General features: G+C 39.4%; 1 protein-coding gene across 1 annotated transcript in view; it reads left to right on the top strand.

The window, feature by feature from the left end:
- Positions 1-798: 798 nt before the first annotated feature.
- Positions 799-15,242, top strand: part of ST8SIA4 (ST8 alpha-N-acetyl-neuraminide alpha-2,8-sialyltransferase 4) — a 52,270-nt gene continuing 37,826 nt past the window's right edge. The window contains exons 1-2 of the mRNA XM_071448568.1: positions 799-1,925; positions 6,350-6,481. Of these exons, the coding sequence (XP_071304669.1) occupies positions 1,813-1,925; positions 6,350-6,481 (245 nt within the window). The 5' untranslated portion in view covers positions 799-1,812. The remainder of the gene's footprint in view (positions 1,926-6,349; positions 6,482-15,242) is intronic.

Here is a 15,242-nt window from a genome sequence, read left to right on the forward strand (position 1 = left end):
TAGTTTTTACAAAGGTATTAAGTAGAGTTTTGCATTGAATCAACTTTTTTTTTTTTTTTTTAAGAATGTCAGGTATTATACAATGGGAAATTTGAAATTCATTCTCACAGATAGAATGGGTTTTTCTCCCTTTGCTGCTGATGCCTTAGAGAGATCACTTTCTGAGACTAAGTTATTAGAGCCACAGCAGAGAAGAGCAGAAGAAAATGCAGCTTGTGTGGAAGGAAACTGAAATTTCTATTCCATTCTACTGAGACTGAATTAAAACTTTTTTTTACTACACTCAACTGATTTTTCCAACGTAAAAATCAGTTGGTAATTGATTGAAATTGAAAGGCTACTATTAGTAGCCTTAAGATTTTCAACAACTTCTCTAACATTTCCTCACTCCTCATGCCTGTGAGGGAGTACTCTCCTAGAAAGGAAGGATGCGTTCTTCCAAATTTCTTTGCATCCGCCTGTGAAATGTCATGGATCAGTTCTGGACACAAGATAGCAGACCAAATAGACCCAGGGAAGGTTCTGTCATCCCATGAGCTCTTGCTTGTAATTTAAGCTAGGAAAGAGAAGTCACACTAAATTTACCATCAAAGCCTTCCTAGATCCCTGTGGGAGGTGTGTCATACTGGTCTTACTTGTTCTGTAAGAGCAAACATAAGGGCTGTGGGCAGATCCCTGTCACACAGAATCAGCATAGTTCCAGTTCACTCTGAAAAAGGCAAACAGTACTGAGAAAAGCGGATTTAGCCAATAATTTAATCTTCATGTGGCATTATCCATCTCAAAGGTTTGGGGTTTTTTGTTTCGTTTACGGGTTTCGTGGGTGTCTTTTTTTTTTTCTTTTTTTTCTTTTTTCTTTTTTTTTTTTTCCCCTGCATTTCAGAGAAACTGTCACAGCAGAAATTAGGAAAATAACGGCCGTATTGAGGCGGTGTGGATGAAACAAGACCCTGACCCTGGAGAGCGCGGCATGGGCGGTGGATTTGGCCGGACTCCAGGCGGGTCTGTGCGGGAGCCACGTCGCTTCCCGTCTGCATTCCCGCCTTCTCCTGCGGCTTTGGGACAGTAAGACCGGGAAAAACCCCCAGTGCCTTGTTCGAGCCACAATCAACCATACCGGGAACGAGGGGGAAAAAAAATAACCAATGACCAAAATCCCTCATCCTTCACTGAAGTGTGTTCCTTTTCTGCGGCACAGCAATTGGCAGTCCTTCGCTCTCACTTTCAGACGCCCAGCTGGCAACACGGAGACAACGGACATGACCCAGGCAAGAAGGACGAGCCTTCCTCAAACCCGGAGGAGCCGCCCGCGGAGCTCTCCCACCTCCTCTCGCCCCGCCGGCGCCGCCCGCGTCCTCCGCCCTCCTCCCCGCGCCAAGGCCCCACCCGCTCTGTCTGCATTGGCCACGCTTCGCCCGCCCCCACCCCCGCCCCGGCGAGGGCGGCACTGGCCGCACCTTCGGCCGAGGGGCTCTGCAGCGGGTCTGGATGGGGAGGGGGACCCGCGGAGCGGTTCTCGGCTCGGCCCTGCTCATCTAACGCCCAGCGACGCCGCGGACTCGTCTCCCCGGCCGAGGCGAGCTTGCAAGCCCAGCTGCCTTGCAGGGCAAAAGAGAGACAAACTAAACGCCAAAGAACCTCCAGCCTCTGTTTCTGCCTGGTTTTATTTTATCTCCTGTAATTATTTCGGAAAAAAATAACCAAAAAATACATCGCCGTGTTTTTAACAATTCGTGCCGCGTGTGCAGCAGTTTCCAGCACACCCCTGATAAACAAAGGAAAAGGGGGAGGAGGCCACGTTTCGCAGAAGACATGCGTTCCGTCAGGAAGAGGTGGACTGTGTGCACCATAAGTCTCCTCCTCATCTTCTATAAGACGAAGGAAATAACACGGACCGAGGAGCGGCAGGAGGCAGCTCTCGCCGGGTAACTGCGGGTGCCGTGACGGGAGGGCGATCCGAGAGGGCGGCTGGGCCGTAGGGGTTGTCAGGTGCTCCGGCGCTACTCGGGCTGTGACTCGCAGCCTGCGATACCGGCGCAGCTCGGCGCTCTCGCTGACGGGCGCTGCCCGAGGGCCCGGATGCTGCTACGGGACGAGTGGCGAGTGGGGCTTGCTGCGGGGGCTCGGCGGCCGAGGATGGGTGCGAGTGCACGGGAAAGGACAGGAGCTGCCCTGCGTCGGAAGTTGCCTCTTAGCCGCCGTAACGGGGCGCTCCTGGGGAGTTTCACCTGTCCGCGGCTGCCCTGGAGACCGGGACGGCCCGAGGTCGCTGGAGCTCGTTGTGCCTCGGTTTCTTGCCTTTCGCAGTCAGGCGTGGTGGGATGCGGGTGAACGTCTGCTTCCGTCTTTGATGTTTGCCTGGAAGCTGTGCTTAACTTGGCTTTTTCGTAAGGATTCTTGCTCTGAGAAAAGTGTAGGTCTCTTAGATCTCGAGCTTCCTCCACTGGAAAGTCTGGTCCCTCGCTGAGATCATTTGTTACATACTCTTTCCGTTTGCTGCCTGTGGTTGACTCAAAACGAAGGGCATTTTTATCTTTGCACCTCAGCTTTCTCTTTATGTATGTGAATTCATCCTGCATTCCTCATTTTTCTCCCATCTTTCAGCTGTTCTCTGGAGATGCTGGGTTTTCAGCTAAGCTGGTTTTTCCATCTAGATGTATAAGATTTTGTTTTCTCTGGAGCAATGCATAAATTTATTGGTCGTTCAATGTAATCGATAAAAGCTAAGTAGAAACTCACACTTCCTATTTGTTTGTGCATGTCGACTGTGGGTAGAATTCTTTCACCGCAGATTTTTGTCCTCCTGTATAAGCCCTTGCCGTAATTTAAGGAGGAGGCATAACGGGGTTGTAAGTACCCGTACAGGCCTGGAGGAAGCTGAGGCAATTACAGCCTACTTGGCCCAGGGATTTAGAGACAAAGCACATCCCTTTTTCTCAGGCAGTCTGGTGAGGGAAGGGGACACAGGCAGCTGAGCACGGCTGGGCAGCTGTCGCCCCGGCACATGCTGAGGGCAGGAGCTGTTCTCACCTGTGTGTGCAATATTTACTTCCTTTTTTATTCAAGATTTTTACAGCTTTCTGGTATCTCTTCCTCTTGTTCAACCTGGGTGTAACCCGGTTTCTACCACAAACCTATCTGTATTCTTAGGAGATATACAGAAGTTTAAAATTTGGGGTTACAGCTATGTGAAAACAGATGTGAAAATGAACATGTGAGGTAGAATTGTCATTGATACCCATGTTTCTTAGTATGTGCTCCTTCCTCTCAGACTAGAAGGAACTGATGAAATTGTTCAGAAATCACTTCATATAAGTTCAAAATGAAAAAAACTGCCTTCCATTCACTGCACATTGTTTGACACAACTTAAAACCTTACTAAAATGAACTGTTGTTTTAATATTAAATGGAAGGAAACAAGTGTGTTTAGTTATAAATACACATGTTCCTAACAAACCTTTTAAAATACAGCTATAATATACTTCTGACTAGTCATTGTGATATCTCTATTTCTTTATCAGGGAGACTTCTTGTGCTGTATGGTACTACTCACTTTCACTATGGAAATGTTTTTTCTCTTCACAGCCTGTCATCCCATTCATTACCATATGAAGCAAAATAAATAGCCTAAAAATGTATTGCTCATCACTGCTGCCTCTATTGATGTTACACTTTCCTTTCTCCTGAATTAGGGGTTTGGGATGTTGGGTTATTTTTGACTGGTCATGTGGGCAAGCAAAGTCAGTTTTCCATGGGTTATTTTACTTTCAGAAGTTATGGATGTACGAGGTGGCCCATTTTATTTTTGCTTATTAGTGGCACCAGACAACTCAAAATGGACTGGCTATATACAATTCCAAATTACATGAGAACCTCTAAACCAGCTGTGCACTTTCATAGAGAAGTGTGCTAGGACAGTTACTGTGAAGTGCAACCTACTTCAAATAGACAGTAATATCCCTTTAAAGGTTAAGCAAGTAATGAAGCATGCATGCTATGGGCAGAGTAGCGTTGCTTAGACAGTGTCATCTTCTACTAAAATGGAATACACTTGAAGTCAGTTACTTTATTTGATGAACTATCTTCAAGAGAAGAGAGTCTTGTTATATAGGTCTGATTGGTCACCAAGGCAAGGTGAAGGCTGACACTATCAGTTGTAAGTTGCTGCCACAGTATGGCAGTACTTTCTACTTACTATATTAGAGAGGATTTGCAATGATTCTAGAAGATACAAAATAATCCACATTTCTTCCATTTATTTACACAATGAAGAATTACCTGGAGAAAGTTTTGATTTTTATGTATTAGTTTATTTAATATTATTTTAAGTGAAAATTAATGTAATAAAGGGGAGAGGAGCATCTAAATGAGCAGAATCGTATTCATAGTAATAACTTTAACACAAAGTGCTTAGGATCTTCTTTCATAAGAACATAATCTAACATTTTTTCAACGTACAATCTGTGTAATTCACTGCAGTTGTAAATTGTGACTATGGAAATCAGCCACGTATTGAGTGCTATGGTATAAGTGTTAGCAGTGCATTTTGTTACTAAGTTTTGTCACTTGTTTCACTGTTCAAGTGTGTATAAATAATATTTAATCTAGAGTAAACTAGAGACGTCTCTGAAATATCCTTAGACTGAGAGCTTTACCTGGATGTAATTTGGTCATTTTCCTTTAGATGCATGCACTCAATGCATGTAGAAAATATATGCAGGAATATATATGTAATTAATATTATTACAATGATTTTGGAAAAGTTTTAGAGAATAAAAAATTTTAATATTGCAAAAGGTATTAGTTGGATTCTGGCTATTGGATTTAGGGACTTCTGCAGCATCTTCCCATGAATTCAAGTTAGCAGGATTTGGGTAATTTGCATACAGGTCATGAACCTAAAGTTGTAGGTTTTTGGTAGATGGCAGCCTTACCTCTGCACCAGTGTGATGTCTGGGCTGCAGGGTGTTGGCATGAGGGTGAGGGAGAAAGGGAGCTGCAAGTAATTCAGGATGGTTTTGGTGAAGAGTATGGTAATGGTTTGTTAGTTATAGGGGCTTTTGCAATGACAGCACATTTTAGAAATTACTGCATATTACCAGTTTTGTTAATTTAGCTTAATTAATGTCCTATTGTCCTTAATTAATTTTCTATTGCTTGTGTTTAGTCTGTTGTATATTTTACTAAGTATTATTGCTTTATATACAGCCAGTAATGTTGCTGTTTCTTACTAAGGGCTCTGATACCATTGTTATCAAAGCTTACAGCCACAGAAAAACAAAAGTCAGCAATTCTGGAAAGCTTTCAGTCTCACATCTTTACCATTTTGTTCCTTGAAGGGCCTGGGTCAGATATTCTGTTTCCAAGTTATTGTTATTGGCAGTATTTCAGAGCATGCTTATTTAACAGACAAACAGATTTCTGTATATTATTGTCCTGTGCACACCTGAGTTACAAGACATTTTTTTGTGGTGGACTTTTACCTCCAACAACTTTGATACATTTGTGATGAACGGCCATGTTTAAACTCAACTGAACATTGCTCTGGTATCTAAAAGACTATGGATGATACACTATGGATGATAATGGAAAGATGTGGAGATAAAAATGAGTTTTAGTCGTAACACCTTAAGTTGTGCTTGTAGTATTTGGCTTCTTTGTCTCATTTATGTTATCCTGTTGGCTAATATCACTGCAGCTTGTGCTGGCTCACCAGGTGTTGAGTGGTCATCACCCAAAGCTTACTGTATTTATTTCTTTTAAGGTTACCTTGTCAAAAAGTTACAATAGTATGACTGATGGACAGGATAAGACAATTGGAATGTTTTGGATGTGTGCAAGCAAAAGTTTCATGAAGTGTTAGGAAAATTTTGTATTTTGTATATCATTAAGCTCCAAAATTCCATACTTAAAAATCTTTAGCGTTATTAAGCAGGAGGCCAAAAATATCTGTTAAACCAGTATTGCAGATTATGAGCTAGGCAAAGGCTTGAAATGTAACACTTGATTCTTAGTTTACTACTAGAAATTTGGAACCTAGAAGTCTGGAATCTGCCTCACAATCATAATGAAGTTTTGTCCAGATTCACAATTTGGAGTTTATTGTAGTTCTTGTTATGACTATTCATTACAAATATAAACAAATTTAAGCTCCTAATTTGCATATTTAACTATTACAGATACCTGTGTCATAGATTTTTTTCTGTTACAGTTTATTTTCTTTAGAAAGCTAAGAGATAGTTGCTTATTTTTTTGTGAATAAAAGGATATATTGCTGGTGCTTGGGATGTAAATTACTTAAACTGGTGTTATCTTTATGTAATTATGTGCTTTCTATATTGCATTGCAGAGATGGTGTACTGAGTTTGAGTAGATCAATGATCAATAGCTCCGATAAGATAATTCAAAAGGGTGGCTCCTCAATTTTCCAACATGCTGCAGAAGGTTGGAAAATCAATTCTTCTTTGGTAATGGAAATAAGGTGAGTTTCTTGAATAAAATAGCAATTTGTTTCACCTTGACTATGATTATTTTAATTCATGTTTCTTTATGATTCCTTTGGTCTATAAAAAAGTCATTTGATTTACATTTGCAGGTGGATGTTTTTAAACTGTATCTATTTAGGTTTCAGTGTTAAATGACATTAGGCTTCAAAGTAAAGTCATCCTTCATAAGAATTAATAAAATGTTTTCATCTGGCTGTGACTGTAAGACCTGTGCAATCAATCTCTATTATTTATGTCCATATTTAAGCTGGTTGTCTAGAACTCTTCCACAGTCAGTGGTGAGAAACTGATGTTTTTAGGACATGATTTTCTCTTATCCTAAAGGTTTGATATAGAACAGGTGAAAGTATCTTAAGCATACCAGTTTTTCTCCCTTGACTACAGAGGGAGCTTAGGCAAACAGCTGGGGTGCAGGAGTCAGTAGCTGGGCCATCAAGTGTTGTGAGTCCACTGGTGGCTGTGGCTGGTGCACATCACAGGGTCAGACACTGACAATAGCTGTGTCTTAAGCCGTTTCTTTTCTTGATATGAGGCCAAAAAGAGCCTTAGGCTTATGCTGAGGGGGCAACCCAGTAGCAGTGTTGAACTGTGTGATAGTTCTGATGTGTCTTTACAGTGGATCTCTGCACCTTGGGGCCACAGAGAGTAGCAAGATGCCTCTGAGTGTGTCATGTCGTATCTTCCCCATCTTCATGAGGAAGATGGCCCATGAGAGAAGCACATGGGGCATGGATTGGCAGTGTGGAGATCTAGGAGTGTCACATGCTATGAAAAATGAGGGAAAGTAACTATTTTTAACAACAATCACATAGTAGATTAGACCTGATTTCTGAATATTAAGATTTTGAATATTAATGTGTTCCAATTAAAATGTAGTTTCTATGTGATTTCCCTTTCCACTTTTAAATTTTTTTAAAATGAAAGGACAGTTTACAAACCCCTAAATCAGGCATTGTTTTCATGTATAAAAGCATGGCTTCTCTGAATGAGAAATTTAGGGATTTTTTTAATGTCTGCTATTTTATGTCCCTAATTCTAAAGCATGCAGACGATAAAGGTAGCTCAGAAATGTATGTATCATAAGTTATGGGTCCAAAAGTTGGGAAAAACCAGTTTTTTCTACTTGTCAAGTAAGCTGATTTGGAAATGATTGAGTGGCTATAAGTAGAGACAATTATTCTCAGTCATTTTACTGAAAAATTGAGTATCATATTTCAGAACCATTTAAAACAGATACGCTTTGCTGCTCAAGCCAAACAACAAACAAGAAAAAGTATTACAATAACCTTTTGGTTAAAATCAAGAGAGAAAAGTAAGCTTGGGTTTTGCCAATTTTCCACCTGTTCCAAATGCAAAATATGTTATTCTGACAATGAAGTAAAACAGTAGAGAATGCTTTGGTATGTTTTCATCCTGTTAATACATGTGTATCATTTCATGTGTAATAATTTCAATATACTAGATTAATGAGATTCAAAATCTCATTTTTTCTTAATCAAATCAAAATCTCTTTAATCAAATGAAAATCTCTAATTTTTTCTTTATTTTTTTCTCTATTTTTTTCCTCTCCTTTGTCTCTATTTTTTCCAGAGGGGGAAATCTCTCTTACTTAGTAAATCACTATTGTGTACTTAAGAACCACTTTTATATGTGGGGGTTTTAAAATACCGTGCAGGGAAGGGGGTCTTTTTTGTCTCATTAGTATAGTGAAGAAAACAGTGTATCTTGTACGCTGGCTTAAGTACTAGAAGTAGAGGTTCCACTGTAATTCTTCCATTGTAAGATTGTACTATAGAGGGCATAAAGCTGAGATTATTTAGAAGTCCGTATTGCCAGTCTTGTTTTCAGAGGAAATGGCTACCTTAATGAACTCTGGGGCAGACAGAGTAGGTAGGTGTGAACCAGAAAATTGTTTTAGATTAATGTAACTTAGGGTCAAAAGTTGACATGAATTCAATGAAAGGAGACACCAGGCATAATCTTTCCAGCAATCCTCTTTGCTGACATGGATAACACATTCAGTTATGGTTCTCAGTGGTGAGGGAGGGATATCAGACATGCTTTTCACTGAGGAAGCTGCATGCAAACCCTTATGATGTATTTCAGTCTGATGTTGACTAAATTATGTACATTCTCTCACTTTTTCAGGTGGTTTGCTATGCACCTGTCTTCCATGTTACAGTAAGAAGCATTTTAGCTGTAGTTTTACACTTACAGACCTATCAGGACTAACTTTAAAAGTGCCTAGCAAAGTCATACAGTATTCTTGTGGTTTAACTAACTGCTTAGCCCTCCATAATATGTTGCATGCACTGTGTAGACTATGAAGATGATTCATTGTCTATAATTGCAGCTGTTAACATGAAGAGTGGTTGGTGGTCTTGTGGTGTAATCATAGGAAGTAACAGTAAGAGATAAATAAAAAACAAGCTAGTGCCTGTTGAGTAATGTATAAAGTGTTATCAGTTCTAAGTAGTGGAGAAATAATTTGTGAAGCCATTAGTGTGCATCATAAAGATATTTCATGAAATTTATAGTCACCCATAAATGACAGATGTTTTTGTGTCTTACTTCAGCTTGCCACCCACATTAGCAATTTTCAAATGTAGAAAGTATTTTTTTGCTTTGTTCAAGGACAACTGGTCAGTGATGTGTCAAATCATGTTGTTGTACTTTGCTATTGCTTTCTTGACTTTGTGGGCATCATCTCTCACCATTTTATTTTTGCTCAAGTTAGTGATGTGTCTGTCGGCCTCAAAGGCCTTAGGAATTCTTGGCAAAGCCAGGCTCAGATAGGAGTCAATGAGTGGTAAATCTTCTTTATCAGGACCCAATGGAAGGATGGAAAGTTTTCAGTGTGTTTCTGGTGCTCTAGAACTTTACAGCCAAAGAAGGCAGTCTGTGGAGTGTAGCAGCCTTCTTGGGAAGGCAGCAGCCTTTTGGAGATACTAAGCAGGCTTAAGAAGAAAGTGCTAGACTTTCTGTGATTGAGGTGAAAATTATGGGTATTACTAATTAGTATTACTAATTACTTGGGACTGTGTGAAATGTTCTGCCTTTACAGTGACTGATTTAGTAGGAGAATGATTTTTGCAACTGATGTTACCTTCTCATTGCTGGCAACTTTGAAGAAGAAGACTTGATAATTCCTGTGACAAAGGGAAGAAAGGGAAGTAGACTGCTTTCTTGGCTCCCTTTTCTATCTGTGTTATTTCAGTCATGAAGAGGAGTCCAACATCTGCTAAGTTTTTATGTCTTATATCCTTTCTACTCTCTGTAGCAATGTGAAAGTTTTCCTTATGCTTATAGAAATAAGGAGACTTCATTTGTAATGAAGGCCATAGTTTCAGAAAGTAGGGATGTGTCTGCAATGGTACAAACCTGTTTGGGAAATCCTTCCACACAGGGCCGATGACAGCACATCTATGACCTGTGTGAAATGAACTACAATTTCATGTCTGTGACTTTTTTCTGCTTACTTTTAAATAAATATGGGAATTTAATGCTGAAAGGAACAAAATAAGGTTATGAATTGCAGGAAGGCAAATTTTTAAATAACTACATTGGGAATGTATTTATCTCTACAATGTAACAGAGACTATTTCCTGTCAGAAAAGCGTGAGAATTTGTAAGATGTCAGCAGCATCTAAAAAAAAAAAGTCATCTTCCTCCTTCAAAAGGTTCAGATTATTATCAATTTTTGTCTTACAAGTTAGTGTGAAACAGCTGTGACAAGTCCCTGAAGTGCTAGCGGTAAATACAGAGCCAGCAAAGGAGCGCTACAATTGCTAAGTAGTAAATACAGAATCAGCAATGGAGCATTACAATTGCTCTGAAGCTTTTGGAGCAATGTTCTGAAGCCATTTGCACTGTTTCTTTCTGATTGTTTTTGTGTCAAAGACATAGAATCCAGGGTTCTCTGGTCTGGTTTAGTCATATTAATCCTCAGGAGATTTTTGCTTGCCAATCTATCTTACTCTACCTTGCTTATCTTCTTCAAAAACTGGTATATGGACAACCTTCCTGTGATAAACAGTAGTTGAGTTATGGTATGTTTAAAATCCCTCTTCCTTTTGCATGCCCACTCTCTTGTATTAAAGTGTTTCTGTTTGTGTGGCCTCCATCAGCTGGGAACTCCTAGAAGCCCTTGCAGGGTTATTTGCAGCTAGGTATGTTTTTAACAAGTCCAAATTAGTGGTTGAACTAGATGATCTTTCAAGTTCTCTTCCAACACAAACTATCCTATGATTCTAAAGACTGCTTTCCTTGAAGGGCTTTTCTTGAAACCCTTTCAGACTAAAATAACACCTAGCACAGGTGCAAATAGCTGTGGTCCCTACTGCCTCCTCCTTCCGCAGGAGCTGGAACTCTAGTCATGTACAAGAACAAGCTGTGACCTTCTGTAACCATAGAGTTTGTTCTTTCATGTTGTTTTTAATTAAAATAATTTAGCTGGCAAAAAAATAATGTTTTATCTAGGTTGCAATCCCTGGTGACTCTAAAGGCTGAGAGCCACCTTCTGCTTTCCAGCTGTGGAGTGCAAAGCAGAGTTAGGACTTGCTAGATTGAAAAGTGGGGTTGTTTATGAAGGCCTGTCAGAGACAGTCTGCAGGAAATCAAGAGGAGGGATTAGAAATCTGCAGCATAAAAGTTTTTTAAAAAATGTTGAGTGGTTTTTTATCCCCAGGTAAATGAAGGATATTGCTAAGAATAAGGTGTAGGCCTAAGCAAGGCATAAGGAACAAGAGCAGCCTCAGCTTCTGGGGAAAAGATCCAAGGAATACTATGCTTCCAGTAAGGCCAGGGAAGCACTGACAGAGGTGCCTGGGGAGGTTGTCAAGTCCCCACCACACGGGATTATTAGGAACATATTAAAAAAACATGGGCTAGGGGACATGTAGATAAAGGCATATCTTCATTAGGCACAGAGAGGATCAAGTCCATCTCTGTTCCATAATGTGATTGCTGGTGAACCCTCCTGGGCACTTAGGATGCACTCTAGAGGCTTCTCCTCACAGCTGTGGGGGTCTACTCAAGTCCAGCCACAATGATTTATGGCACTGCCTTCCTCTACAAAAATGACTTTCCCCAGAAAAAGCATTGACAGTCATATTTCAGTTTTCTTAAGAATGTCTAAAAATATACATGGTTTTGTAATCTTAAAATTCCAGTTTTCTAGTGGTCTGTTTTCTTTTGTTCATTCACACAGTTCTGAGGCACGTGAAGAACAGTTTGAGATTGTATAATAGTTTTGTGGTACAAAGACCACACTACAAAATGAAACTAGAAGAATGATGTGATGAGAAAAATGCCATCATGCTGCCCCAGAGCAGGACATAGTCTTAACATTTGGAAAGCTGGTCAGAGACATTACTGTTGCATGAACTCATCAGACAACCCGGAGTTTCTGTTGGTACTTAAATATTATGGAGATCTGTTTCTGCTTATCAAAGAAAAACTGTAGGTCAGTCACAGATTATGACACTGGTTTTTTGAGTCATGTAAACATGTTCCAAGCAGCTGCTTGGCTACAATTAAGGGTGAGTCACATCAGTCTCACCTGACCACATAATGGCTCGGGTCACACCCTGACACAGTTTTATTTGTCATAAAAAAACTTGAAAACCACCTTAAATGAAACTGTTTGTTTACACAGTTTAGCTTAAGGCTGCAGAACACTGTTTCTTCAAGGTTTGCTAAAAACACTGCTCTTTTTTCCCTTGCAGTTGAGCTTACTTTTGAATTTAGTATGCAGCTTGAAGTGGATTAGTGCTTACTTGTGAAAATCGGAAGTACTGTTATTGCCATGGTATCAGTGAGTCAGTAGCACAGAGAAACTTAAAACAGTAGCATGGACTCTGCATTATTTATCATATTACTTTCAGTATTAGAAGATACCTGGATACAGTCAGATGAATCAATAAAAAATATTTTAATGTTAACATTATTGCATGTCTCTTATATAAAGGATTCTACTGCATACTGCAATAACTGTGTTCACATTTAACTAAATATGCTAATGATAGCGTCAGATAAGAAAATATTTTTAAATATGTGAGAAGATACTAAGATTGGACGCTTCTGACCATCTCAGCATTTTATTGAAAAATAAATTCTGTAGACATTTTGGAAATTTTGGCTGTGTTAAGTGAGTGGTTGATTATCTGATTCTAATTCAGGTCTACATGAAAGTCTTTGGAGGATTTTTATAAGCATATAGATAAATGAGTTTTGAATGTAAGCAACCAAATGAATAATGGAAGCCAACGTGCTTTTACTTTTTTGACACTGTTTGCGTAACTTCACTGCCTTCCTCTATTAAAAATAATACAAAAAATACTGCGTTCATGCACAAATGTTGTTTTTTTTTGCTAGCATGGGCAGTTTAAGGCCAATTTCTTCTAGATAACAGGGACTAAAGCAAATCTTCTGGTGATCATGTGACTTTTTGTAGTTGGAAATCTAGTTCCTGTGAATTGCACGTAATTTTTTGAGGTTTTGTGACTCATCAGTGGTTATCCCTTCTCACATCAAAGTTGATGTGAAATGAGTTTCTTGATAGCTTGGCCGATGATGTTTGTAGGTTTTGATGGATTCATATTATCTTTTACAGCTCCAGCTGTAGTAGCCCTCTTCCTATGTGATGAATGATTGCAGTAATTTTTAATACTTCTAGATTGGGCAATTCTTTCTTTCTTTTTCTTTTTTGTTTTCTATCAGTTGATCTATCTGTTGCAGAGCGCCCACAAAGTTAAGCTATCAAACCCAAGGAGATTTAAAGTCCATTCAATTTAAAGGCCAAATTGGAGTCTTCATCTTCCTTTTACAGAAATACCTTGTCTGGCCTTAGCAAAGGCTAAACTAAGGATTTTAATATTGTTTGTCCTGCTTTTCTGAGTCCCTCATATGCCTCAGCATAAGTTGCCTTTGCTCTGAAGGCTGCTTGCTTCATATATGACAGCTGTAACAGATAGCCCAACACATTCCAGATTTTTTTTTTTTTTTGGCCAAGTTTAGGAAATTAAAAATTTGCCTTTATATTATGTTTCACTTCTCCTATGGCTTTTAAGATCAGTTCCATGGTGAGTATTTTGTGTTGTTGGTTGCAAGATTCAGACATACTCTTCTTTCTTGAGGGAGCAACACATGAGCTGGCTAGTGAGTGTGGGTGTTTCTGTTGTTCATCTCTTTTAATTTGTGAGGGATTGTTTCACCTTTATGGCTGTGACTAAGTGTTACTAGAATACTGCTAGAATAACATTTCTAGTTATCTTTTCCTGATTGGTTGTGCTCTATGGAAGTTTTTCTTTAGAAACTTAATATGTAAAAAACATTCTTTTAGTTAACAAAATAACCTTTTTTTTTTTTTAATTCCACCTTACCTACTGACAACAGTGAAAAATACTAAGTTTTTGTTTTTCTTCTTATCTTGGTAGAAGCAAAGGTTTCTAGTAGATTTATTAGGTACTAAACATCCTGGCCTGGCTCAGCACTCCCTGTCTATTCCATAAGAGGGTTGTACTTGGTTCAGATGTGATCTTTCTTCACAAACATACCTGCTTCACAGGTGGACACAAGCTTGTAAAGCTTCACTCATGTCTTGGTTTGAAAAGACAGGTGTCTGTTAAGGAAGGCAGGAGCTTCTCTTGAAATGCAAAATGTAAACCCCCTCCCTCTGAATTATTATAATTTTGAAATTAAGGAGCTCTTAGGCAAAGATACAGGAATAGGAATAACAGTTCTTTATTAGGAAAAATAAAAATAAAAATGCAGTAATACAAAACAGCACTGACTGAGTCAGAATACAACTTGAGACCCTGCGGGTCAGGGTGGTGGTAGCAGTCTGATTAAAGGTGGCTGCAGTCCTCCCGAAGTGTCAGATGTATTTCTGTTGAAACAATGACTCTGTAGAAAGGGTGTAGGTTTTCTCTGAAGGTACAGTGGTGTTGTAGATGGGTCTTGTCTTTTTCTGGGAATCTAGTAGGAAAAGGCTGATCTTCTGGGATTCTAGTGGGAAAAAGCTGCCTGTGGTGTTCTAATAGCAGATTATATCCAGGTAGGAATGCTTGGCTCCTCCCCCTGGGTGGAACATCTCACAATGGAATGATGTAATTTTATATTAGTCATAACATTGCAGTCATTATGTGTCTGTTTTGAATCTACGTATGGAGCATGTGCCAATTTTTGGACCCTCATCTCTACCATTCTGTTGTGGGCAGAATGGAAGCTTTGGACAGAGTTTATTAGAGAATCCCTCCCACTGAAGTTACGAGGTATAGAACTTGTTATCTAAACCCCTTACATGTTAAACCCCTTCCAGAGAGGAGTCAAGGTATGATCTGATCTAATCTTTGCCCCTGACTTGGTCAACAGTTTATGTTTAAAGGATTGTGCATTGTGTAATTGAAAATTTATGCAACTTTGTCCACAAGATTAAGGATGGCAAACCAAATATACTTAAGTTATTAAAGTAAATTATTCATTGATGATCTTAATGATAATAATTACACTAAAAGATCATTTTTATTTAATACACGGTACAGTTATAAATTCCAGTATAGTGCACTGTTTACTGAAGCTGTATTGAAGCAACAATATTAAAGCTAGCAAAATAATTGAAAAGAAATTGATAGTACTTACCCATACCAGTGACCATGGGCAAGTCTCTTTTACTCAGCCTTAAGGAGTAACTTATAAGGGGATCCCCATTCAAGGAAGGAAGCTACACACACTCCA

Source organism: Agelaius tricolor, unplaced genomic scaffold, assembly GCF_023055355.1.
Source record: "Agelaius tricolor isolate 1412-34295 unplaced genomic scaffold, bAgeTri1.0.p SCAF_27, whole genome shotgun sequence".
In the NCBI taxonomy this organism is placed as follows: domain Eukaryota; kingdom Metazoa; phylum Chordata; class Aves; order Passeriformes; family Icteridae; genus Agelaius; species Agelaius tricolor.